This window comes from Nipponia nippon, unplaced genomic scaffold (assembly GCF_047370975.1).
Source record: "Nipponia nippon isolate SJK-2023a ecotype South Korea unplaced genomic scaffold, ASM4737097v1 scaffold_2, whole genome shotgun sequence".
NCBI lineage: Eukaryota > Metazoa > Chordata > Aves > Pelecaniformes > Threskiornithidae > Nipponia > Nipponia nippon.
The window spans coordinates 101,125,849-101,153,057 of NW_028262336.1; the positions used below are offsets into that span (position 1 = coordinate 101,125,849).

General features: G+C 39.6%; 1 protein-coding gene across 11 annotated transcripts; it reads right to left on the bottom strand.

The window, feature by feature from the left end:
* Positions 1-596: 596 nt before the first annotated feature.
* Positions 597-26,964, bottom strand: RCBTB1 (RCC1 and BTB domain containing protein 1). Of its 11 annotated transcripts, XM_087757631.1 has the most exons (14): positions 26,327-26,964; positions 23,704-23,889; positions 20,344-20,494; positions 19,298-19,448; positions 18,645-18,811; positions 14,997-15,155; positions 13,792-13,899; positions 12,724-12,866; positions 9,439-9,629; positions 6,224-6,350; positions 5,578-5,729; positions 4,750-4,880; positions 1,416-1,565; positions 597-1,227 (listed from the first exon to the last, which is right to left on the bottom strand). In XM_087757631.1, the coding sequence occupies exons 2-13, from the start codon at positions 23,730-23,732 to the stop codon at positions 1,425-1,427; spliced, it is 1,650 nt and encodes a 549-aa protein (XP_087613757.1). In that variant the 5' UTR covers positions 23,733-23,889; positions 26,327-26,964; the 3' UTR covers positions 597-1,227; positions 1,416-1,424. The 11 variants fall into 11 exon arrangements, with proteins under 11 accessions (XP_087613757.1, XP_087613756.1, XP_087613755.1 ...); XM_087757630.1 differs by having other exon boundaries at positions 597-1,565; positions 26,704-26,963; XM_087757629.1 differs by having other exon boundaries at positions 597-1,565; positions 23,704-23,839; positions 26,327-26,963.
* Positions 26,965-27,209: the final 245 nt, after the last annotated feature.

Here is a 27,209-nt window from a genome sequence, read left to right on the forward strand (position 1 = left end):
CAAAACAAGTTGGTTATCGGGAACAGTTATGACACATTTGGAAGCATTGTGTCAGACTATCCTAGACTGAACTCCCAACATTGTGCTATAGAAGCTCCCTGCCTCTATCAACAATACAAAATTCTAGGCTTTGCAAAACTTAGCAAAGTCATAACCCCCAAATTAGACCTGTAGTTCACCTAAACTTCACGTCTGGAGTTCCAGGTTCTCTGCTCTACCTGTATTTGGTGGGGATGTAACACCTGAAAAGCGCACAACAAAAGCAGTAGGTGTGTGTGTCCGTACACACCTGCTGGAAGGTTACAGTCCCAGATGGGCTTATGAGTGAAAAAAAATCAGATCGCTAGATCTGGGGTCTACGGTAGTGCCTACAGATAAATTTGCTGTTTTCTGAAATGGAGATGACCAGTATTTGTCAAGCACAGTCAAGTCAGTAAGATTCAGTAACACATCGGCTGTGGGGTTGGGTTGGTTTGGTTTTTCTGGTTTTTTGTTGGGTTTGGTTTTTTTTTTTTGATAAAGCAACTTTATGCTGTATGTAACACAAAAAGCTTGCAATTTTCTTCAAAGTCCAAAGAAGTCTGCAAGCAAACAGGTACAAAAAAAGTGAGTTTTATTACACGTAGTTTAAATTTGTACAGCACTTAAATGCAAAACCCCCACTTTCAGAACAGCGTATCCCTTCCCCTCCAAGGGAACCAGTGTAATCTGAAGTCATCACAGAGGGAATTTTTTCCATTAACCATTATAAATATTGCTTAAACAGATTACACAAAGTACACGTTACAACTCATAGTAAGGTATACCCAAATACAGAGATTTACTTCCAATCAGATTTGCTAGCGACCCTTTTCTCCCAAGTCACTTGCGTAGGCTTTGAGGATATATTATTTTCGCACGCTTTTCTAAGCGCCGAATACACTTGGTTAATGACACACAGCAAATGGCAAATTCATTCACAATCACGCAGATGCAGTAAGAGATACCCATGCCATTTGCTTCTCCATAATCCCGGGGCATTAATGATTTAAGTGGCACTATTCAGTGGCTCAGGTCAGACTGTTCTCCAACCCCAAAAAGTAAATTGGAAATAGGAACAGGTGCTGCTAGAACTGCGGTTTCCTAGGCTAAAACGGTAAGTCCTCAACACCAGCCGGTATCCTTTGCACGCTGCGGTGTCTGCTCTCTCCGTCCGAAATCTCCAGCTGGTTCCACCATCCAGGTTTGCTAAATGCAAGTGAATATTTTGCTTGACGTTTTTACAACAGTTCACTCCTGAGCACAGAAAACATTTGTTTTCACTGTGCCCTTTCACATCTTCTGGTACCAGAGAACAGGTAGCACTCGCTTTTACCCGTACGGTTATGACATCCTCTTATAACTGCAAAAAAACCCTCCAAACACCCGTAACTTACAGCCTCGTTTCAGTTCTTAAAGGCTCCACATTTACTGGCTTTAGCAATGAATTCCTTTAGCAGGGGACCATCCATTTGCCAAAATGCTGTAGTTTGTGTCACTTCCGTCAAATGATTGACACAAAACTTAAAGCAGAATTCCTCTAAGTCCTAAACAGGAAAAAAAAAAAAAAAAAAAAAAAGAAAAAAATGTTATTATCTTTGCTTCCATCGCAGAAAATTACATTCAGGCACAAATGCCTGTATATGCTTTATGTTTTGCAGAGAATTAGACAAACACATTAACCCCGTGGCTCTCAATCTTTTTCCCCCACACAGCCACTACGTAAATGCAACAGAAAATAGTAATTCTACCCATGTAACATGGTTACAAGGGGAAAAGTAACTATAATTTGGTTCTCACTATATAGCTGCAGTCACAAAAATCAGCTATTCTGAGCAATACATAATTCAAAGGTTTCCCCACTTGAAGAGTTTCATCTGCATTCGCTGGCAGCTATTAAAACCCGATACAAACAGGAGATCTTGGGGTAATGAGATATAACCAAAACCATGGATTAAGAAAACTCAGCTCTTTTGTTCCATTAACATAAACTCAAATCTATACGTAAGGTTGGTTGACGTCCTGCTTAGTTAAGGGCTTAACTAAAGCCTTGAAGGTGCATGTCACCAGGCTCAACGCAAGTGTATACTAACTGAGTAGTTTTAAGGCACAGTTTAGGCAGGCGGCCCTCCTGGGCGTTAGAAACAGACTCATGTTACAAAGCATTTCACAGATGTCCCAAAAATGATTCAAAAGAAGCACTGTGGCATAGCAATACAGCATAGCAATTCTTGCAGAAAGTGGGCTCTGGATAGTTGAGTCTACTTGGAAGTGCCTTCCATTTAAGGATTAGAAAAACCTCACAGACAACCATCATTGCACCCACGTGATGTCAGAGAGAAAAGATGTCTAAAAAAAAAACCCAAGAGACAGTCGTCAATATAAGGTTGACCACAGAATGCTTCCCACTCAGATTATTTGTTTCCAACTCCTCTTTGGAGGAGGAAATCAGCTCTGTGGCGCAGATCTAAGCTGCTGTAAGGAGGATGCTGCAGCCCTTGCAAAACAGCAACTCCCCGCCCTGTTCTCTTTTCTTTATTACGTTACAAGTTTGGAGAACTACTACTTTGTACGTGAGAACACACCCTTCCTTAGCTGCTCAGCGGACTGCGTGCTGCAGTAAGGCATAACATATTCGCAGAGCTCTTTAAGCCACATGAGGTATGAAAGACTGATTAATATTCATGTTTTCACTTAAAGTCAATATTGAAAGCTAGAGCAACTGTGTGCCAGTGAGAGTTCTTGACACAACAATAATACAAAAATATATCCTGGCCTAAAACCAAGCATTCTGAAGCTGCAGATCTTGACTTGTGTGGCATCTGTGCAACAAAAAAAGACAAGCTTATTAGAACTGAACACTGAGGGTTTTCTTTTTTTTTTTTTTTTTTAAATAACAGAATGAACTAACATTTTAAACAAAATTACATCATACACATTACAATATTTTGCACTACTTTATTAAAAAAATTCATATTCCAAGTCAATGCAACAGAAGCATACAATAAACGGAAATACTGTAGTATTAGTAAGTAACTTTGGAAAATTTAAAGTTCTGTATAAAAAAAGGCTGAATTTCATTTACAGATGGATGCACTCCCAGCAAACCGTAGTTAAGAGAGACTTAAGTGAATAAAGGCACAAGGTACATCCAATGATTACTTTAAAAGCTACAATAAGAAGCCAGACCTGACCTAATTCTAGCCACTTCAATTCAGTCAATCGCCAAAAAAAAGACAGTATAGGAGAGTTTCATGTCATGGAGGTATTTTAAATTACTGAAGCAGCTTCTTTTAACTGTTGTCTTCCAGACGCACGGTCCCTTGAATAAACTACGTCACCCAAGCAATTCCAAGCCCCCATCTAGTATTACCGCAAAAAAAGTGGTAAAAACCACTTTTTACTGAAAACCAACCCCTCAGTGTCACCCATTCTCTCCCTGATGTAGCACTTAAGCCTACGTTTCTAACTTCATTTCTAACCTCATTTAGCTAGTGAGGTACAGCCAAGGCAAAGTAACTGGATTTCTTTTAGCCCTTACAAGCGGAATCAATCATATACTGAAGGCCCATCCTCCAAAAAAATCTTTTAAGGCTAAAATGTGGAAATCTTCCTATTTTCCATGAACTCCCACCAAAGAAGTCGTCATTCACAACAGATCTGAAGCCACAATTCAGACACTCAACCAGCCCTTTGGGTAAGGTGTATCAAACAAGCAACACGCTGCAAAGCTCTGAAATAAGAGGGCATCTGCATGCCAATTGCTGGATATTAAGTACAGGTAAAAGCAATGAGTTGATTTACTGAGTACCAAAACTGCTTTATAAGCATAAGCAGCAAGTTAAAAACTAACTGATCGCGAAGCTGCAAACATGATCGATGCACAGATACTATGCTGAACACTACTAGCCGACGCAAGCCCAGGAATACTTCCTGGTTAGTTCATGAAGCAGCATGTTAATGATCTAGTAGAGAAATCAGACATAATGCAGCAGGGAAGTTTGCTAGCCTCCCCCCTTTCTACACACTGTTTCTCTGTCTTCAAAATTGATTAGGCCCCTAAAGCAGTTCTTATCCTGCCATTTCATTAGCATACTGTGAAAACTGAAAGTGTATTTGACTGTAGCTAAACAAAAAGTCAACAAAAAACCACCCCGCCAACCAAAAAAAAACCCCAATGCACTCAGTCCCCAAACCTACCACCATATGACATCACACACACCACACAACCTTATAAATAAGTAACTTAAGGCTTACAAGACTGCTTTTCGTAATGTGTTATGGGTTTTGCTTTGTATTTAAACCCTTCCCTTGTTTCAGAGTTAGTGTTTTCATCCTCAGAAATTTTTTGTTACAGGCTTCCCCCCCCGCCCCGCCCCCAGAAATAGCAATTCATGAAGCTTGGCACAGCTCATAACCTTTTACCGTGAAATTAAGCAACGTAAACATTTACAGATACTGACTCTCAGCCTGGGACTTAAGTCATCTTTAGGTATCTGTGTACTAGTTCACCTTCCCAGTATTGGTTTATGGACAAAAAAAAAAAATACATCTCTCATAGCAAATACATTTTTTTCTAATTCCAACATTCTCAAATTCTGAAAATGGCAAATAGTATTATCTGATAGTAAGCGAGAAAGAGTTTATATGAAAATATAATGTGCTGCTTTTCTCCATAGTTTAAGTCAGAAAGCAGCCACCTATTTAAGAGATTGTAGTTTAGAAATTTACCTCTGCATCATATCTGACAGCAGCAGAGAGCAATGAAAATGCATTTTCCACAGTAATTCCTCTCTTGATAATGTGTTGACACAGTTTTTTCAGTCTATTTTCACAGTACGAAGTAGCCAAATCCAAAAGTCCTGCAATTAAAATGCCATCGTATTAGTCACTTGTGATGATCTCTGCTCTTTCAACAACAGTTTATGCTCCCGGGGCACAGGTTGCATCCGTATTCTGCATGCAGTGTTCTATATGTCTATAACATGCTTTTTGCAAGTAGGTCACTATTCAGAAAAATGTATTTTACCATTACACAGGAAGAAAGGCCTTTTATTACTTCATGCCACAATCCTGTTAATCTCTGTAAATACGCAAGCTGTTCCACTGATTTGCATACCTAACTGCTTGCGAGAGTGGAACTGTCACAAAACAGGCACCACAACGCGAGCAAAAAGCTACCATTATAAAAATCTGTGCTGGAATTACAGCTTGCTCTTTGCTCTGCTGTCCAAGTTTTCCCCGAGTAGATCTACTGAGATTCTTTCATATTATCCGAAACAATAATTGACTAAATTTAGTAAAATACACAAGTATTTTAACCCAGAGAAATAGTTTCTCTCCCAGCCTTGAAAAAACTGCTCATAGTTTATTTCTGAATATGCACCATTTTTGCTGTAGTAAGTTTGCTACAACAGTATTTTAGAGACAGCTTAATTAATCACCAGTAAAATGCATTATAGGCTAGATTAGAAGCCTATATTAACATATTTATCCTGCATCCCCTGTCTCAGTTTTTCTGGATGCTGCTTTCTAACATAATTGGACCATAAGCAATACCTATTGCATCTTCAGGCGGAAGGTCAACACTGTCTGTATACAAGTACTCAAGAAAGGCACGATACACAGGATAAGAAAACTGGTCTATTTCTATCACTTCCTTCATATCCTCATTCCAGTATGACTGGAACATGGTTCTGAAGTGTTCACACCTAAGAGACAAAGACATCATCTGGAACACTAATATAAGTACACATGAACATTACATTACGGTCCCCCTGAAACATGTATTTGGGGCACTCTGCAATATTCACAAGTATTTTAGCATAGCCCATCACAGCCAGTGGTCCACATTTGGGTTCCTAATACTGTAGGCATTGTTATACTTGCACATCAAAATAAAACTCTTATTTGATCTATGCTACAGAAATGTCTGTGTATACATTGCAATCAGACCAACTTTAACAGAATTTATTATCCTGGGAACAACAAATAGGCTTAATGAAAATTGAATACGGACCATTTTAAGACAGAGTTTTAATTCAACTGCTTTTACAACCATTTCATTTAAAGTGATTACGGATACATAGATGCTATATATTGCAGGTTTAAGGGTCCCTCCCTACCCCTTACTTTTTTTCCCCCCTCAGATGCGATACTAAGAGGTTATTCTGTATAAAGAAGAGCTATGAAACATGACCACTACCTGATTTTCAGAACAGCTTTGTGGACATGGATGTACTTTCCATCCACACGAAACTTCAGGTCTGAGGTTTCTGGGCTGTCAAACTCTTTCTTCAGAGACTCTGCTACTGTTAAAAAGTCTTCATGCTCTACAGAAACAATTTTAAAAACAAACAAAAAAACCACGTTAAGCATCTTAAATGGATCACGCACATCACTACCTAAAGCTAGCAGCTCAACTAAGAGCATGTCAAGGAAAATAGGTCAGTATCAGGGCTCCATTGGCTTAAGCAGTGAAATGGGAAGAATGAATTAATCCAATACCATTTCCTGTTGGCAAGGGCTGCTCCACAACAGCTACAGACAGCAGCAGTCAGCAGTTCCCGTTCCAGCTCGTTGCACAGAGGTAGCACAGCACCCGGGAAAGTACCGGGAGAACCTCCTTTCTCATTCTCAGCCTGGGCACCACCCATGAAACTGCCAGCCTCCTGGCAGCTCAGTGCTAATGCTGGGTCACCTCAGCTCTGCAAACGGCAAACTAGTCTCTGTGGCTAACCTGCAAACTGCTGGTAATGGGAATCCACAGCATCACCTGCAACTCCCGTGAGACACGGTGTACAGTACTTCAACTGCGCGGACACGGTGTGATCTGAGCCTAAATAGTAAGAAAACATGCCACCAGTTGGCTGCTTTTTTGTGCTGGCAGATTGGATATAGTCAGCAGGTTGTCTGTTAGGTCTTTGCCAGGGCTCGCTAACATGAGCTATCACTGACACCATTAAACTCAGTTTATTAGTCAGTTATGACAACACAAAATCCAGCAGCAGTGCTGCTGAAGAAGAGAGACTGTACCAAGAACACAGTATCTACTACCAAGGACGCAGGACTTCAGCAGTTTTGGAAGTGGATTAAAGCTGATATATCACAGCTTTTTGACAGTTCTTTACATTAAGGCCTATGGCACTGGTCCTACAGAGGTCCCATTCTGTGTCCCTAGAAATCATATGAGAGTTGCAGCACAAGTTGGCTAAGGCTTGTAGTAAAGCAAGGACTCTGAAGTTTTAGAAAACCTAATTTAACCTGCTATTTGAAGCTTCTGTTGATGCATCTTAAAAGCGTGTTTCAAAACACATGGCTTCTAAGCAGCGAAGTATGGAAAAGAAAAATAAGTGGATTTCCACTACAATGGGATGTGGCCTGTCTCCTGTGTCCCACAGGACTGCATATTGTTCACCTGTATACAACCCACAAATTACTCTTCACCATTAGGGACAGCTAAATTAGTTGGTATTTGAAAAGAAATACTGCTATAACAAACTGCTGTGACAGACAAGTCGTGTTTGTGCCACAAAAGACCATACACTCCTCCGATTTACATGGATCATCCACAGGACCTGCATCTCATCAGGACTAACTAAACCATGCTCCAATCCCCCTCCATTTGCTCATGTGATTTTTTTCTAGGTCATCAGCTTAGCTTAAGCTATGCAGTAGATCAACTTTCACTCCAAATACCTTAAGTTCATTCCTTAAAAAATGCTGCAGATTTGTACTTCACCACAGCCAATCCTGAGTGACTGATTCATTTTTTTTGGCAGAGCCATCATAACTGGAAGTAGAACAATAACCTTTATGCAGAGTTAGCTCTCACTGAGACAAATCCCAAAAAAACATAAAAAGAAAAAAGGGGTTTTTTAACCTATAAGAATAAAAAAGGTAAGGGAAGAAAAAAGCGCATATGGAAAATACAGATTAAAAATGCTCTCAGAATTAATGCTTTTGATTTAAATATTCAGTAAGTAGGATTATCAGAATAAGAGGGGAAGAACCCCCAAAGGCTAAGAGGAATTAAAATGCAGGTACAAAATTCAAATACGTTGTTATACTCAGTCTGGGAATACTTCATAAAAATCAAGAACTTGAAAGGTACTGAAACTGGGGAGATGTCATTTAAACAGCCTTCACTATTAGCAAAAGGCAACAGACCTGGACAACCATCAGACCTCTACAGAGGGCAAGACTAACACATATCGCAGAGGACTGGAGAATGGAGAAAGTGAGAAGTAGGGTAAAACAAGACTTGGATTTACCCAGAAGCAGATCACTCCAAGCTAATCTTCTCTCTCTTTAGTAAAATTATTCAGTTTTCCTCTACAGAGAGATGCTGTTATCTGGACCTCTATAAATGTGATAACAGGCTAAATGAGAAGTTAAGATGGAGAAGCTGGGTTAGGATAAAGTCTGAATCTGGAGAAAGGTTACTTAGGATGTGATCCCTCCACAAACCCAATTTTGTACTGGGACTAACAAAATTGGGATCTGTTGTCAATATGAAAACAGATTAGATCTCCTAAATGATCTTGATAGCTGAAGCGGCAGATCTAAGATGAAAATATCTTCATGTTTTGAACATGAAAACACCTTCATGTTTTCAAGGAAGTGCAAGCTAAGTACTTTATAGCATATTTGGGGTCAAATAAGAATTAGCAGCATGTGAATCAAAGATAATCAAGAAGAAAGGCTTGGGCTTATTTGTTGGTCACAGAGACTGCATCCCAAAGCGTAATCCAGGGCAGTATAAGAACAGAGTTCCAACAGAGAAAACAATTATATTAGGGTCTTGTTATACAGGGACTATTATTTACAAGCCTGACTGTCTTTGGGGAAAGTCAAACTAAATCGAGTTGAGAGAAATCATCTGACAAAATGAAAACTTGCAATTCTTTTACTTTACTTTCCTAACATGAAACATAGGAGAGAGATTCACTCTTTCATATTCATATTGGAAGGGTAAATACTAAGATGGGAAAGCTAGAGACAACACTTATAATTCAAAGTTGTTAGATGCCAAAGGAACAAGCATCAGGAGCAAGCATCTTCGAGGAAGGAATAGTTTTAAGAGAAAAAAGTTATGCTGAATGATCCAGGAGTCCTTCCCAGTCCTGAGCTGGAGCTCAAACAATACAACTGTAGGAAATACACAATATTCACAGTGCAATGGTAAAACTGGGTTCTCTCCAGATGTATGCTGGCAAACAATCAGTCTTGTTAACCCTATTCTGGATCCTTAGCTGCTGAAATAGACTGTTTTCTTCAGAAGAAAAAAAACCTAGCCAAGAGAGCTAGTTTTAATTGCCAGTTCTCCTTAAAGCAGGAACCATCCCGCTGCAGAAGTGGTATCTGTGTAATGAACACAGAGATTAAAGCACTGGCTGCCATATCGGAGCTTGTTCTCACCTACTGACAGAAGGCGCCACATAACAGCAGGGGTAGCAAAGCAAGCAAACACATCATCAGTGCAGGCAAAGTGAGTGAGGTGGGGAAGGATCACTGACTGCCCACGGCATTGGCCCCACATGTACACCTGGCCGCTCTGGGTCTTGGCAGCCGACGTGTGAGCAGAGTGGCAGGCTGCAATCTCCACAACCCTGGAAACAGAAGAAACCTTGTAAGATACTTACAGGTACAGAATCAAGTGACTTTCCAAATGCCTCATCAAAATAACAGCCAACCAAACTATGCATCTACACTCCTGTACTTCTTTTTGTCCGGCATGAATATGATACTGTTTGAATGGATCAATATTTAAAAGCTGCAATGACATTTTCAGATTGCTTGTAGATTTTATTGTAATCAGATATTGCTTTAATTATGTCATTCTCATCAGTTGACATTCCTTCTTTTCTTCCATAACCATGGGAAAGGGATGAAGCAAAACACAGTTTTGTTTTTCCCCTTTAAAATCAATGCACATCAGACATTTACGCTCAGAAAGAAATGCTTATGGAGCTTACGAAACTTCCAGTTAGGGAACAGGCAGGGAAGTTACACTACTAAGATTTTTGCAGAGCATTTTTCAGAACTTCATTCAAACAGATGTTGCAAAAACTCTCTCATTTTGAGATTTAGATCCTACGTATTTTTCAATAAATCCTTTATTATGAAACCCATCTATCCTGCCTTTAATGTGGCTTTTTTGTATGTAGACAGAGATCTGACCTACTGCCTGTATTTCTAACTTCTTATTTTGCTGTAAGTTTCCTTTCCTCAACACTGAGATTCAGCATGGAACATGGACAGTGCTTCATTTGAGGAGAGGTGACTACACGCATTTAACTCCACATTCTTGAAAAGCTAGGGTTGTTTTTTAAATAAAGTCTATATAGTATTTTCACCCATCTCACATACTTCCTTAAAATATTAGAGCTTCTGATGCACACTTATCTATTCTGTTCTCCCATTGCTCACACAATCCCTATCTTGCTATCTGAAACATCATAAGAACAGAGAAGAATTGCCCTTCCATTAAAAGGACCGCAAGGACGTTTCCAGTGTCTCTGTTCACCGGATAAGCAAAAACCAGGGGAAGTTCCAGCGTTAGTTCAAAATAAAAGCTACGCTTTCCTCTTTTTTCTCCATGCTAAAGATGCATCATAGGATTTCATGCTTTTGTGCCAGAAACAGATCAACTGGGACAAATAAAGGTCTTTCCAAGCAGTCTAAGAATATACATATCAAAATGTTTATTCCTTTAGAGAACAATATCCATGAAGAGTTAGCTTTTTAGGCAAAGAGCTTTTTTAGCACAAAGCCCACATTTTAAGTGCAAAAATTATTTCAAGATAAAACACAGAAAGAATCTACAATCACTGTCACTATATGTATCGATAATTTCTGGCACATAAAAGACTAATGCGTTGTTTTACACCATTATCAACTTGTGAACCTCTATGCAACACTGAGATCTTTCAGCACCTCTGCATGAGACATCATAAAGTAATTATTTTAGGGACAGCTTATTGTCCATCATAGCTCTCCACCTGAACTACCTCCTTCCCCAAACTTTCTTTCCTTAGCAGAACAGATTCTTATTTTGAGAGTAACTACAGTATACTTAAGAAGCATAGTAGAACATGTACTATAACACATGTACTTACAGTACAGGATAATGTGTTAAGCATATACTTGATATCAAAATTCAGGAAGCTGACCTTCACAACTGTTCCTCCAAGCTGACAAAATAAAGCCTAAAAGTTCCTTACAAGCTATATATGCAATATTCTTCAAGACAGCATCAAATGCCACCTCCTAAGGAACTGTCACCAGCATTACATATAAATGACAAAAGAGTTATATAAATGAAAGGACGAGGAAAAGCAGCATTAATATGCTTCATAGGAAATGACAGCTCACCCACTTACAGCACTGTTTCCAAGGGAGCCAAGTCAAGCAAGATGAGTAAGTTCAAGTGACTTATCTCTCCCTTAGATTCCAAGCAGAAGTTCTATGATATTTTCTCCCTCCTTTAGTCACTGAACAAATGCCAATTTTATTATAATCCCATGCTTGAGTTCACATACAATTCTAAATGCAACAGTTCTTCTTAGTTCACTCAAAAAATAAATCGCTAAGAAAACAAAGTTGATCTATTTGCAAACATACACATTCCTCTTCCAGTGCTTTTTTAAAGAATATTTCATTTTGCTGTGCTACTGTCAGTTCCTTCACAGACAAGCCAGCCTCACCTCAGTGGCTTCTATTGTGATGGTTCCTTTCTTCTTTCCCCCCACCCATTTTTAAGCTCTTAAATAATCTCAGTACTGTGCAACATTTAATTTAATATTAGTGTGAGAAACAGGAAAAAATAGGAATGACTTCCCACAGAGACAGTTTGGAAATGGAGAAAAACCAACCACAAGTGTTTCCTAGTTAAGAGGAGATTATAAATTAAGAGATTTACAAATTAAGGGATTTATAGACTAAGAGCTTTCCAAACGAAGGTACATTAATCTATAGGTATACACATGAATCCAGAGAATGGGACTGAGGTCCAAGTTTGTAGGTGAACAGCAGAAGAGCCATCCCAAATATGAGGATGACAAGGGTGCTGAAAGAGGGTGGACAAGGGTTAGGGTTATTGTTTTATGACTCTAGGAAGCTAAGAAACTACAAACTACTGACTAGTACCACTGGTAACAGTAATAGTATCTGCCCTTAGCTCCAGCAACCTTGCAAATCAAGTTCTGTTTTCATGGTTGGCTATGGTCAGCCTTTCAGAAAATTGTTTTTTCCTCACAGGTCACTTCCTACAAAGGTGGTGCTTCCTTCCCCCCTCCTTTTTTTTTTTTTTTTAATGTAGGCCTCAATACAGCTTAAAAGCTTTGCTTATCGATTTCATAGCTCCAAATTTTTAATCAAATGAACCAGATTTAGAATAGCCTAACACTTAGTCATTCATTATCTTTCAGTATCAAATACAAATCCATCATAGAATATCAGGTTGGAAGGGACCTCAAGGATCATCTGGTCCAACCTTGAAGTATGTATACTTTCAATAATCACTACAGATAGCAAAAAGCACTCAATCTATAGTAAACAGTAAGTTACCATCCTTTCCTATGCTTTTAACATTAGCGATAGAAGAACAATCCACGAAGCCCTAAACATGCATGCTTCCAGCACTACACACCGCATAACACATGCTCAGACTTATCAATCCAGAAACAGCTTCAGCAAGATTACCTTTCTTTTTCCATCATGATCTGCACCGGGCTTAGCTGGTTACTTTTATTGCCAGTTCCTAGCTGCCCGTAAGTGTTAGCTCCCCAGGCATAGAGCAAACCCTCATCTGTTAGTGCTAGTGTGTGCGCATAGCCACAGGCAATCTGTAAGTAAATGTATAAGCATTACTACTAAACAAAACAGAGATGAGAAACAAAATTACTGCACACATTACCTTAGCCTGGCTGATGTTAAATATCTCAGGCATTCTTCATTTAGCACTACAACGTGTTATTTCTCAGTACTTAAAGCTAATACAAAATACATTAACTCTAAGTACTGGAAAAGTCCCAACTTGATTAATTTAGTGTTCATTGGTTACTCCTAAATAATTTACTGCAAAGCCTCCCTAGCCTTTACTTGCTTTCAGTTGCAGACCCTTCACATGAAGAACAGCAAATGCCATCATCACGCCTTGCAACTCTGAAATACTTTGAGAATTTGATATTTTGAATACTGTACAAACTATGAGAGCTGCAGTTCAACAGCCAACAACCGTTCAACCCAAGTTACCACATGAAACTCCGCAGAACCTTACTAAAAACCTAGGAAATCCCAATTTTCAGTCTCATTCTTTAGCTGGGAAGAAAAGAAACCAAAACAACCACCAACCAACCCACCCCACACCCATGACACTCATTTTGCCTCTCCTCTCACTTCTGAAGGGCTAATTAGGATATTAATGTAGAATCTAATTTGAACATCTTGGTTTTCTTGTTCCCCTTCATTTCTTGTCTTTGCCTAGTGGGTTTCATTCATTCAGCTTTGTAACAAAGATGCAATTTGTATCCATGTCATAATGTACTTATAGGTACACTAGGTAACTTTAAATCATTCGGAACATTTACAAAAGCAAGTATTTTACAGCTTACTTGCACTTTTTATAAACCTAATATAATTTATAGAAGCGAAAGAAAAAAAAATCAGTATTTGAACTGTGAAATCTAGAAGCAGGTATAAGATTCCAAAGATACAGTTTTAGCAGATGCTAGCAACATGAATGCATTTTCATTTCCATGTTAGACATACCTGGAGTATACACACACCATGTAATGCTGCCACTCTGCACGGCGTTAGTTGATTGCCGTTGTTTCCAAGACCTAGCTGACCATTACCATTGTAACCCCAGCCGTAAACCTGATTGCAAAAGGAAAATAAAATTAAGCCACTCCTCTGTAGAAGAATAGAACATTTAAGACTTAGTATCAAGTACAAGTCAAAAAAGCACATCTTCTTAAAAAACTATACACTGTTTCAAGAGCAATATAGAGAAGGCTGAAAGATATTAAATATACTGCAATGACTGACTGTATTCAACTTTTCAATCCTGCATTTACCTTTTAAAGAAGCTTTCTAAAATTATTTGTCTTTGAAGCCCTAGGAATTTTGCAATAAACTTACAATACACCAAAATCTCTCCCATAGCATCAACATTTTAGTTGACTTTTACACCTTCCATGCTCCTTATTACTACTTCTTTTTTTAAAGAAAAAAAGAAATTAGTTATTCTGATCAGCTACTGAATTAGTTCACTAATTACTGAAGTCCCCAGTTTAGCTCTAATTTTTCCTTTAGTTTTGTTACAGTGGACACATCAAGACAAAAAGTATATACAATGAAAGCTCATCTCAACCTCAGGGACTTTTACAGTCACTCCAGTCACAAAGAAATGCTATGCTCCAAGTTTGGTGAAATGTAGTAAAATTGAGGTTTCATACCTAGAAACAAAATAGCACCATAAACTTATGTGAAACGAACAGTTGCACAATACTAGGGCAATGTTTAAAAGCTTGATTTGGTTTTATTGCTGGCAATTAAGCAATGTATTTAAGAACCAGGATCAGTCAGTGTGTTCTTGCAGGAAGATTAACTATTTAATTGTGCACGCTTTCGAAAACCTAATTAAGACATATGTTAAACGATCTATTGAAATAAGGAAGACATACATGCTTAACACAACTGTTCAAATTCTTGTAGTTGCAGACTCAGCCAGAATTATGTTCCAATACAGTCTTTGCCATAAGAAGGAACGTTTAGTGTAAAGATAGCATCTCCGGTTAATTGCAGAGTTTTCCTTAAATTGGTCTCAGAGAAGTTATCGATGTAACTCTATATAACTCTATCAATATAACTCTATCACTTGAGCACTCCATGTCAGCATTTCTCCATGTTCAGACATTAACTTCATAAGTCTGGGTAACAGAGAGAGAGCATGAGAATGCAGCAATGCTTACCTCACCATTGTTTACTACAGCCATGGAGGAGGTCTGACCACAAGCAATGCCAACTACCATTTTACCCTGTAAACAGTTTGAAACTCTGCGAGGAGTTGGCTGATTTGCTGTAGATCCAGATCCAACTTGACCACAGTTATTATAGCCCCAAGCGTACAGCTGTCCATAAAAATAAACAAACAAAAACCGGCAGTTTAGGCCTCAATAATAGTAATGATGGTAATAAATTATCTTACTGAAGTCAGCATCAGATTGGGTAAACTATTCTATTCAACAAGCTAAAATGCTTAAAAATAATTTTCAACAGCTGAAAATTATAAACAGCAATAGGAAATAGGCCTGATCTAGCAAATATGAACATAGCACTTTTTTCAGCTTCTTGCTACAGAACTGGAGCATCTAACTACAAGAGGAAACAAAAGGAACATATTTCCATATTAAATATAAGTTAGACTATAAGACAAAGAGCATAGTGAGTGGACTGTCTTTATACTTCCATGACGTTGGAAAAAGGAATGCAAGCCAGAATGTTATATGTTCCCCAGACAAGGCGAACTCCCCAATTTACAGCTATTTAGTTTTCTTTACAGAACCCTAAACCAGGTTATTGCTGGACACTCATCATACATCTTTTCTATCTTTCAAGAGCTGTGAAAGGAGATGGTTTCATCAGCCCATGCTTCACAGTAGCAAAACTCTGTTACACAATGACATTAACAAATAAGCACCATCTCTGACAGTTCAAAGTTTGCCAGTGGCAAACCAATTATAATAAAACCAAAAATATTCGTTCCTTTCATCTAGAACTCCAGAAGACAGGGAAGTAGTTTGCTATTAAAAAAAAAAAAGTTTACAGCTTTATATTTTCAGTTCTTTCAATTTTTATTATGTGCATATACACCCATAGCTTGGCAAAAAACTGTTTCTGATAGTTCATCCTCTGGCACTTCTCCCAGTTAAAAAGTTTGTCCTCTTGGAAACACCCAGCCACAGACATGCTAGTCAGTAAAAGCACACTGACAGAGATACCCTAATGTGAAGTCAGCACATCCTTTGGTGCCAGAAGCCTCCTGTTTAACTGCAACACCAAACCAAAACTCAGTCATTAGAAACAAACACCTCCTCCACCACCAAAAAATAATAAAAAAAACACACCAACCAAAGACAAGAACAAAAAAACCTCCCACCAACACAACTCATTTACCATGTGTAATATGAACAAAAGAAAGCATTAGTCCTTTGCTTTTTGTTACTTGTATTTGCTGGATCTTTGATTCCTACTGAATATTTGAAGATGCTCTATAAAATATCTTAATTTCAATAGCATGGAAAAAAATTAAGGTAGAGCATCTCAGAAGGTAGATCAAAATGCCAAAGAGCTAATCAGTTTCCTTTCTCAGAGAAGCACAAATGTCTGCAGTACTTTAAGTCTATCATTAAGATACTTCGTTTTCAAATTTGTACTGCATTAAAATTGCACTGAACCAACTGTACAAATCAATTATGCCAAGTATTTCCACAAACACTTCGAAGTACAATGCATCTCTGAAACTCCAGTGTGCTGGTTTTGGCTGGGATAGAGTTAATTTTCTTCATAGTAGCTAGTATGGGGCTATGCTTTGGATTTCTGCTGAAAACAGTGTTGATAACACAGGGATGTTTTAGTTACTGCTGAGCACTGCTTACGCAGAGTCAAGGCCTTTTCTGCTTCTCACACCACCCCACCAGCGAGGAGGCTGGGGGTGCAGAAGAAGCTGGGAGGGGACACGGCTGGGACAGCTGACCCCAACTGACCAAAGGGATATTCCATACCATATGACGTCATGCTCAGCATATAAAGCTGGGGGAAGAAGAAGGAAAGGGGGGGACATTTGGAGTGATGGCATTTGTCTTCCCAGGTAACCATTACGCGTGATGGAGCCTTGCTTTCCTGGAGATGGCTGAACACCTGCCTGCAGATGGGAAGTAGTGAATGAATTCCTTGTTTTGCTTTGCTTGTGTGCGTGGCTTTTGCTTTACCTATGAAACTGTCTTTATCTCAACCCCTGAGTTTTCTCACTTTTACCCTTCTGATTCTCTCTCCCATCCCACTGGGGGGAGTGAGCGAGCGGCTGCGTGATGCTTAGTTGCTGGCTGGGGTTAGAATCATAGAATCATAGAATTGTTAAGGTTGGAAAAGACCCTTAAGATCATCGAGTCCAACCGTTAACCTAGCACTGCCAAGTCCACCACTAAACCATGTCCTCAAGCACCACGTCTACCCGTCTTTTAAATGCCTCCAGGGATGGAGGCTCACCAAACCATGACATCCAGATAAACCATGACATCCAGATATATCAAGTTACACGGGTTTTTGCAGCCAAATCTTTCTGTAAATAAGGCTCTGCTTAACACGTTTCACTGTTTTCAGTATAATCAGTTCTGGTATAGATAAAACCTCAGAGCACAAATAGACTAAGATACTGCAAGGTACACTAGGGATGGATTTATAGTACATTAACTAGCCACCATGGCGAGCGAGCTGCAAATATCAACTCCATGGTAAATATAAGGAAACTTCCTTGCTTCCATTGAGATTTCAAGCATGTTACGTTTATTACAAGAGACAGCATGGCCATCACAGGCAGCTATCACAGCAGCTGGCACCACCAGTTTAACTAATACATGAACACCCTCGCCCTCCCACATGCAAACCAAATTTTATAGATTAACCAAGTCAAACATGACAGCATGAAGATCTTCCCTAAGTGTAGGCTCTCCTTTCAGATACAACACAGATCACTTAAATTAATCTAATGTCTCTTTCCTACCCTCAAAGTACTGATTTGCTACTTTATATTACTGTTGCACTATGACTCCATACTGAATCATAACACAGACACCCTCAGATTACCAGGATGGAAAGAACTGTGTTTTCCATTTTCATTGTTAGGAAGGTTTTAAAATTAGAACTCTTCTTTTGTTAAAGCAGAGCTGAAACCAGGCTTTCCTCCATGCAGTAACACACAACTCTAATCAAGTTCACGCACGCTCGTCAAATCTGACTAACTGGAAACTAATTGTACATGTTTCCTGTGACACATAGCCTTAAGCCATGTCAACAAATAGCACAAAGGAGACTTGGATACAAACCAAGTGCTCTTTCATCAGCTACACACAAAGGTATTCAGAGGTGTGCAGAGCAACATTCTCTCACAGTACCAGCGTGGACATCACGAAGACTACAACAAACAGACTAAAGGCTAACCAGTGAATACAAACAACTCAATATACCCCTTAAATAACAGAACTGCAAGCAAATAACAATGCTACATGTGCACCTTACAAACGATTCTCTGGCCTCCAAGTGGCACAGCTTTCTGGTCTCATCCCTGTGAGACATGAAACATGAAAGCCACAAGAGTTTACTAGCCTTTTATTCCCTTGTTCTTGTGGTTGGGTTGGGTTTTTTTTTGTTGGGGTTTGTGGGTGGGTGGGGGGTTGTTTTCAAGCCTGCTCTGAAGAAAAGGAGACCCCAGTTTGAGGCAGCAGAAGAAAATGTTATATTGTAACTACACTGTAGAGAAAGAGAGAACTTCAGATTGCAAGGTCACCTGCACTATTCACTTCAAGAAGGAGATTAAGAGGTTTAAACAGGTTTCAACTTACATCCCCATCAAACGACAGTGCCATGGAATGATGAGAGCCACAAGCTACTTCCACCACTTTCTTTATTAACAGATTTGTGCAAACTTGAACAGGAGTAATGCCCTGATTGGTTGTGCCATTCCCAAGCTGGCTGTAACCATTATGTCCCCAAGCATACACTTCACCATCTGCAAAAATATTTAAGTTTGTGATAAAAACCACCAAAAATTCCAAGGAAATTAAGATAGATAGAACTCTAAGAAATTAGCAAATGCCAACATGAAAGTGAAAGGACATTAACAAATAGTGAAACTGTTACAAGAATCATCTGTACACTAAAAAATTATGTACTTTGTATACAACTTCGTATATACATACGTCACAGTATAACCTCTAGATTTATTGTGGCAATACATGACAGTGCACAGGTAAGACTGAGTATGTCATAAATAATAGAGTAAAACTCTACAGTTGCAACATAATGGAAATGTAACAGAAACTTACTTGACCTGTTACAGAATACATTTAGTTCCACTTAAGACCAGTGAGAACCCCTTAGTGTACATTGACCAATTAACAAGTTAATACAATTACACCTTAATCCATTCTTGTTAAATGCAAGTGGAACTTAAAATCTGTAACTTATGTTTCTATACTAAATGTTAATTTTCTACCTTCGGTGCAAAGTACAACATGGGGTCCACTTCCATAACTGAGACTGGAAATCTTCTTTCCACATAAGGCTTCTAATTTCTTTGGTACTATTGTGCTCTGATTATCTCCAGTTCCCAGACAATTATTGCAATTCAGTCCAAAAACAAATACCTGAAAAACAGAGGAATACTCATTTTAAGTGATTCATACTCAGGTAGGCACAGATGTGGTAATACCCGGGTCTTCATAAAGCCATGACAGTTTTGCCACGGACTCTTGAGGGCTGGAGACTTCCTTCATGGAAGTTAACAAGCTCAAGAGTCAGCACGGGGACACTCTGGAAGTTAACTGATGAGTCTGAATTCTTCAGATCCGTGCAGGCCTAGAAGCTAGGCTTCTAATTTGCAGGAACCGTACTATAAAAAGTATTAAACTGTGAAAGTGGAAGATACCACCTTCTTTTAAAAGCAGTTTGTAAACAGCAGCCACAGCTGTACTGTGAGAGGCACATCCTACAGGCAGCTTTGATAGGACTTTTTTTGATAGGAAAAACAAAAAAATCCTACTCTACCTGGTCTTACAAGAAACCCTCCCATTAATACATCCTAGAACATCTGCCTTGTTTTCTTTCAGCAGCACAATGCTAACTCACACTGAGTTTCTGAATCATTAAAATCCACAGATAATCTTCTGCTGTACTGTTACTTAGCAAGCCATAATCTCATTTTATATCTTCATATCTGAAGTGCTTGCACTTAATTTCAAGCTACCACAACTTCTTTTGAATTCTGTCTTCAAAAGTGCATGTAATTCATCCTAGCTTTTGTCATTTGTAAGTTTTCTAAATACTCCATCTATATTAGCCCCATACAAGACTAAAAAAACAAAAAACAAAACAAACAAACAAACAAAACCCCAAAAACCACCTTACAAGTTACATCCAACATGTTTTTAAATACACAAATCTCACACAATGCTTTTGAGAAGCTATTAATTTTACAAGTATTCAGTGGACTGCGAAAACAACTAATTGTAGAGTATAGGTTCCACTTTATTACAGCCTTACCTCATCATTGTCCGTTATGTATATAGCTTCATTGGCTGATGTACCAAATACACATGCTTTCCGAATAGATGCTATTTCTTGAGCTGACAGTAAGGTAAACATTGGCCACTTGCCTACATCCACCATGATGCTGCTGTGTGTCATGATGTTTCTACAAGTAAGATGACATTGCTGTAATAAAACCAAAAGCTTATTAAAAGTGTATTTTGCACTTTCATCAACAGGCAATAAGATAATTTCCTTTAAACGAGAGAAAAGACGTGTTGTGGCTCTGAAAGTATAACATTCTACTGTATATGAAATATGTAATTATATTCCCATGTAGTAAGGTGAACAAACAGCAAGTCACTGGTAGGACATTGGAAGTACAGATCTTTTCTTAACATGATATTTAAGTAAACTGTATTCAGTACAACTGAACATCTGCTGTTGTACAAGCAAACTTATTAAAAGCTTGTGATCTAGCAAATACCCACTGGTGGCAGAGTGGATTTCTGAGGGCATTTTCAGAGGGAATTTCAGCTGAAATTCCCATTTGCAAAATTTTCACTCGTGTGATTTTTTTGTAGTCTTACCACTTATATATGCCATGTAAGCAAGCTGTTGACGTATATGTGAAACCTGCAAATGAAAAATAAAGCTGGGGCTGATGAGCATATGACCCAAATCTGCCATCTCTTGCATAATCAAAAGCTGTTATTAGGGTCAAAAACTATTTGTGAGAGCACAAAAGCACAAGACAAACTCAGGAGTTTGTACAATTAAGCAGTGAAACACATCAGAGAAATGTGATTAAGTGAAATTGTCATAATCTGTTATTTAGAAACAAGCTGGACCACATTAAAAGCTGGAAACATGATTGGGTATATATACACTGTCTGTCAATGAACACAGATGTATACAATCCATCCTTCCACAATGCTCCTTTTTCCCAGTCTCCTCAGGGCAATTGTACCAGCTCAAGAACAAAGCTGACAGTCAACACAAACCTACAGAGCTTATTTCGGCCTTCAATCCTGCACATAAAAATTGTAACATTGCTCATACCCTGAAGGGATTCTGCTACTGACAATCTATGATCCCCACGTTCACGGGTATCAGCAAGTTTTGTGAAATCTGAAAAGCACCAGGTGGAGAATTCCCCAGAATGTCAGTGACATGATACAAATCACAAGAAATTATCAAAAAAAAAAAAAAAAGGCTGCTAAGGAATCATTTAATGGGTAAGAAATGCAGTCTCTATCCAGATGTCATCCTCTCATCAACATTTAGTTCCTTCCTTTTCATTTGTTTGCTCCAGTCCTATCCCATCCCCCTAGTCTTTGCTTTGTTGCTTTCAAGTCAGGCTGCTTCTTGATGATGCCTGGGTATCAGATACGGACAACAGTGAGAACACAAGAGAGCCTCTTTCCTTTGCTTCTGATGCTTGGTTCTCAAAACTGTGCTGACAACCAAGACATGGCTTCAGAAAGCTATTCAAGAGCAGCAGTCAATCCTAAAATACAGGTTGTTCAGTGCAGATGTTTTTTGGAAGGAGGGGGTTTATTATTAGTATTTTTAAAAAGTGTGAGAAACACTGAGGTCACAGTGGAAATATGTGTACAAAAAAATCCAACACAAACAAAACCTAGACTTGTCTCCTTATCAAATTTCGTAACCTTGCTCCAGCAAATCCAGCTCTGTTCTATAGGCACCTCTCTCACTAAGAGCCTGACTTGACTCTACATTTCACATTTGAAGCAGGTCTTGAAAACACCTGAAGTCTCCAGATGGCACATTCATAATAGATGTATTTGTAGAACAGCTTTTGAAAGTCTACCTGATGCCAAGATCACAGCACGTTCTACACAGCTAAACAGATTTGAATGCATTTAAGCCTTCCTAATTTCTAGTCCAGTTACAAACTTAGGCTAGTTAGCTGCTAAGATTTGTTACCTCACTTTGGCAAATCTTTTAACATATGACACTATCAATCAATTAAAAGGAGACAGTGATGACTTGTTCTTTTGAGCAGACCAAGTAATTGCCCCTTCTGACTCTACCTATTTGCCTCATATAATATACAACTGGCAAGGCACAAACGAGTCATAAACTGGACATTAAGGAAAATATTTTCTTCACTGAAGTTCTTTTCAACACATCCTATCAATTTAAGACATGAAGGCAAAATGTTATTTTGATGGAGTATGTCCTAGTAAATTAACATTAACAAGTTTTACAGCACGCTGAGAACCTATTCTAAAGGTAACCCATTTAAAATGTGCTACTTCAGCTCTCTCTCTCTGATCTTTGCACTAGGTCTTTAATCTGCTTGGCTTATTTTCCACTACTGTATGACTCAGTTAACCACTCCTCTTTGACAAAACCTTTCCAAGCACTTTCAAAACCTATGTGAGTTACACCACATTTCCCACACCTCAAAGCTCAACTGGGTATCTTGTCAGACAAACTAATACCAGTAGATAAAAGAAAAGCTTTCAAGCACACAAGACTTTCCAGACTGAAGACGTGAACAATGAACTCCATCCACAGATGAAGAACCTTACAATTTTTGGCAGGTGTAACACCGCTTTATCTAAAACAATGCTATATACTTCCGGTTGCAACTGTTACTACAATCCTACAAAGTTATTTCAAAGGTTTTCCCTAAAAGGTTTTTAATGACAACTCATCTGCCACTGGCAGGTTAGTTTCTTTAATAAATCTCAATCCTAAAGTCTCTCTAGGTTTAGCAACAAAAATCCTTAAAAACAAAAACAAGCAAACAACAAAAAACACTTCTTGCTTTTTATATAATATGTACTGTTTCTCCCCAAACACACAACCTTTTCCCCTTCTCTATAACTATTGTCCTTAGATGCTGCCATTTGCTGGAGTACCTATCATCATTCAGTTGCAACATTTTTACAGTAGCTATTTTTGTTTATGCTGACATCTAAATGAGTCAAATAACATACAAATCTGAAAGTTCTGGGGTTTATACATGGACTACTGTTTCTTAGCTTTAACTGCACATAGAAAGTTGTCTTAACTACTTATTCTCCATTTTCCACAGAAAATAAATGCCCAAGCTAAGCATAAGCACCACCTTTTTCCTCTCTAAAGATGGATTTCTTAACAACCTTAGCCACTTTTGTAGTTTTCCAATAAAAGTTCTAGCTGCCACAGGAGGGGAAAAAAAGGTCTATAGTGGGGAAAAAAGTATTTGGGGAATACATATTTACATATAGTACTGTAAATGGAGATGTCAGTCAAAGTAACTCCGTGTTATCAAAATAGAAACCCAATTAATTTTAGCATCCTCCAAAACATACTGCACACTTTCCAAACAGGTAGACACTCAGCAATATTGCAACTGACCTCTCACACCAATCACACTCAAACTTCATCCTTGCGCAACATTTGTCCGAATACGGGGAAGGGAAGGCGCGCGCAGAGTTTCTTCTGGGCAAATCCTTGCCATGAAAGGCTGATCTAGGAGACTTCAGTCATGTCACTGCAAGCAGTTGCACAAAGAAACAGTGTCCTTCACTCGCCCTTCCTGTACTGCATCAATAAAAGAGCAAAGTTTATTGTTTACTTCTCCTGATAATCACATAGAGGCCTGGACCTCGCTACAATGCAACGACTGCACTTTAACTGAAAGTTTGTAAGTGCAATGTAGTAACAAATATACCAGATGGAGTCCAAAGTAACGAAGTTATTTTAATCTGTATGCAAATAGCTGTCTCAATATATTAGCTCTCAAGCTATTGTTTAGATTCTGTATGCAACATGGCAGCAGCAGTTCTAAGGAGTATCTGTCACTTACATATCAACATCTAGATTTTAAGCTAACTGCAATTAAAACCTTATAAGTATAAAATTCATAAGCTTAAACTTGGTGCACTGGTATAGAGCTGCTTTTAGAAACGCTGTATGTCACTGCTTTTAACTGTCTTTTCATTTTGGCTGCTTGATTCAGTGATAAACAACTATACACCATATAGCTTTATTTCTACTGCAGAACTAACCAGCAGAGGGAGCTTATATCAACAATACCCCTTCTAACTGCTTTGACATCTTTGAAGTTATCCAACAATATCAGTATACAAACAGGAACAGAAACAAAGATGATTGTTTGAATTTCAGTGAGGCTAAAAATAAGCAAGAAAGGATGACTTGTAGAGAAGGAAACTGAACTGGCCACATATTGTGATAAAAAGAAATTGAACTCAGAGCAGTCACTAACAGGGAAAAAAAAAAATCTAGATCTGCTCACAATTTAATAAAGCCACATGCTTTGAGAGACAGAAGCCCTTCAAAAATTCCGTGCTAAACTGCTGCCTATGCATTCAACTTCTCACTAGTTTGCTTTCTAAAGAAACAGTGGGCTGATTCTCAGTGATACATGTAGGCAAACACAAATCCCTGCCTTGGGAAAGAAAAAAAAAAAGACAGCGTTCACAAAATGTTTTGTTAAATGATTTCAGATAAAGTTGTACAGAGTTTATAGTTCAGCTAAACAAATCCATGCTGGAGAGAACAATAGCCTAACACAACATCGTACCGGGAAAACAGTACCAATTGTCATTGCAACAAAAAACTATAGTTAACTCCTCAAAGATTATCCCCTTATTTGTAAAGACTATTTGAACACAATTGCATGTTTGTTTGTTTCACTCTTTCCTCAGGCTCCAATGTTGCGGTTTATTCTAGCTGGGCAGACTTACTCCTGCACAGAAAGAAACTGCAGGCTCAGGCCTTCATTTCTCCTAATTGTCTAACGGGAATTGTCTAACAGCAGTGAGAACACAAAAGCTAGGATATCTGGCTTTAGAACAACACAAAATGACTAGCACACTTGATCCTTTTTTAATTTTAAGTAAACCTCAACCAAGAAAGAGTCAAGTCCTAGACGTAACACCAATCTTCCCCATGTTTTCTCCAGGTCATGCTTGGTTTTTTAATCTCATACTTCAGTATTGAGAAAGAACAAGGAAACAATACATACTATTGACATTAATCAGATGTGTGAACCAAGTGATTTTATTGCAGCTTTCTCCCTGACAAGAAAAAGATATTGCACTCCCTGAAATCACATGCCTTAACTTACTTTCCATAGACCTTACATAAGGCAAGATTTCTATGACAAAATCTGTGTGTTGAAACGTCTGCACAATTTATTTTTGGATGCCTTTTATGAGCAATACAGGGAAAGAAAAACCTGCTGATCTAAGAACTGACAACCAGACCTCCTATTTGCTTCAAGTAACCAGCTGAAAGAGATACAAGCAAGCAAAAACCACCACGTACATTAATATTATTGAACATAAGGCTGTTTTAGCCATAGGAAAAAACCCTGAGTAGGATGACAGTCATCCACCCACCATAACAAAACTATAATCACAATACACCTTTTTTTTTTTTTTTTTTTTTTTTTTTAAGCTGAGCCGTTACTGCAGCTTATTGAAGTCGTTCGCTCAGGACAAGACACCTTCTAAAGCAATAGCCGTATTTCAATCTGATGCATACAGAGATAAGCAGGAAAAGGAAAACATTCATATTAAGGCTCTAAAGAATTATTGCTTCTCCCAAACACTGTTTTCCCTAAAGAACTCTGTGCTCCAAACACATTTCCATTCACAATGTTTAGCATCTTTTTCTCATAACCCCACCCCTACTTTAAACAATTAAAGCCCGTTTTACCTTTCGTCAGTAGACAACATGCTTTCGGAAAGAGATCACTTAAACTGCCTAAATTAGAACTCTGAAAGTTCCTTTTAAAAAGTAAATATTCCTTTAATATTTAATTTAGAAGAATTGTATTAAAAACTGAAGAAACACTAATTGTTTATACAAAGCCCAGTTAGGAAAAAAAAAAAAACCTGTTGAGAGCCCTGCTTTTTCAGTAAGCTAGATCTCAGCCGTCAGGAAGCAGACAACAAAGGGAAGGATGAACTGAAACACCATGAATCAGAAAAGCAAAACTGTAAGAACATACTGTGAGCTACGCCAAGCAGGAAGAGAGACTCCAGAGGGCTGGGTGGGAGAAATTCTCAGGCGGACCAAGAGAAAGCTTCGCCAAGTCACTCGGATGACGACCCCCAGCCGAGCCCTGTTTAGGTGAGAAGGACCCTTTCCTCCTCCGGCTGGGTATGGCCAGCCTTACAGACCCGCACCGGGGTCTCCGCGGTGACCTCCGTCCAGCCGCTCCCCACCGCCGCCAGCTCCCGCCCCCGCCAAGCCGCAGCCCTCACAGCGCCCTGACGGAAACGCAAGGGGCGGGAGGAACCGGCAGCCCCACGCAGGGGACGCCCAGCCCGGCGACGGCGGGGCGCCGACCCGGCCAAGCAGGCTACCGCCCCGAGCGCTCCTCACCCGGCCCCTGCCACATCCCCCGCCAGGCTCCCTGCGGCCCCTCCGCCCGGCGGGCTGGGCGCTCCCGCTGCCTCCAAGGTGCTTCTGCGACGGGGCGAGCGGCCCTCTCCGCAGCCGCTGCCGTTACGGCCGTTACGCTAGGACCGTTACGGCCGCTCAGCGCCGCACGTCAAGGGGCCGAAAGGGTGCAGAGCGCGCACCGGCACCGCGCACGTGACAGCGGCGGGCCGGGGTGGGGGCGGGCAGAGAAGCGCGTCACGTGACGCTAAGCCTCGGGAGTGGGGGGGGCCTCTCCCGCTTGACCGTTCGCGCGCGCCGTCACGTGGCCGACGGTGGGTGACTCTCCCTCCCCTTTCCTCACCGCCCATTGGACGCTGTAGGCGTGGCCACGTGACCGCCGCCTTCGGCCGCTCGGCGCCGCGAGCCCCCTTTCCTGCAGCCCCGCCGTGAGGGGGCAGCGGGTGGCGCCCGGGCCCGTCCCGGCCCCTCCGCTCCGGCTCCCGTCC

Excerpts from the sequence above, each read along its gene's own strand:
- RCBTB1 (XM_087757631.1), bottom strand. The coding sequence starts at position 23,732 with ATGAAGTTTGAGTGTGATTGGTGTGAGAG. Across the intron at positions 20,495-23,703 it reads GAGTGTGATTGGTGTGAGAG|AAACATCATGACACACAGCA; the intron begins GTCAGTTGCAAT and ends TCTTACTTGTAG. Across the intron at positions 1,566-4,749 it reads CTGTCAGATATGATGCAGAG|GACTTAGAGGAATTCTGCTT; the intron begins GTAAATTTCTAA and ends TTTCCTGTTTAG.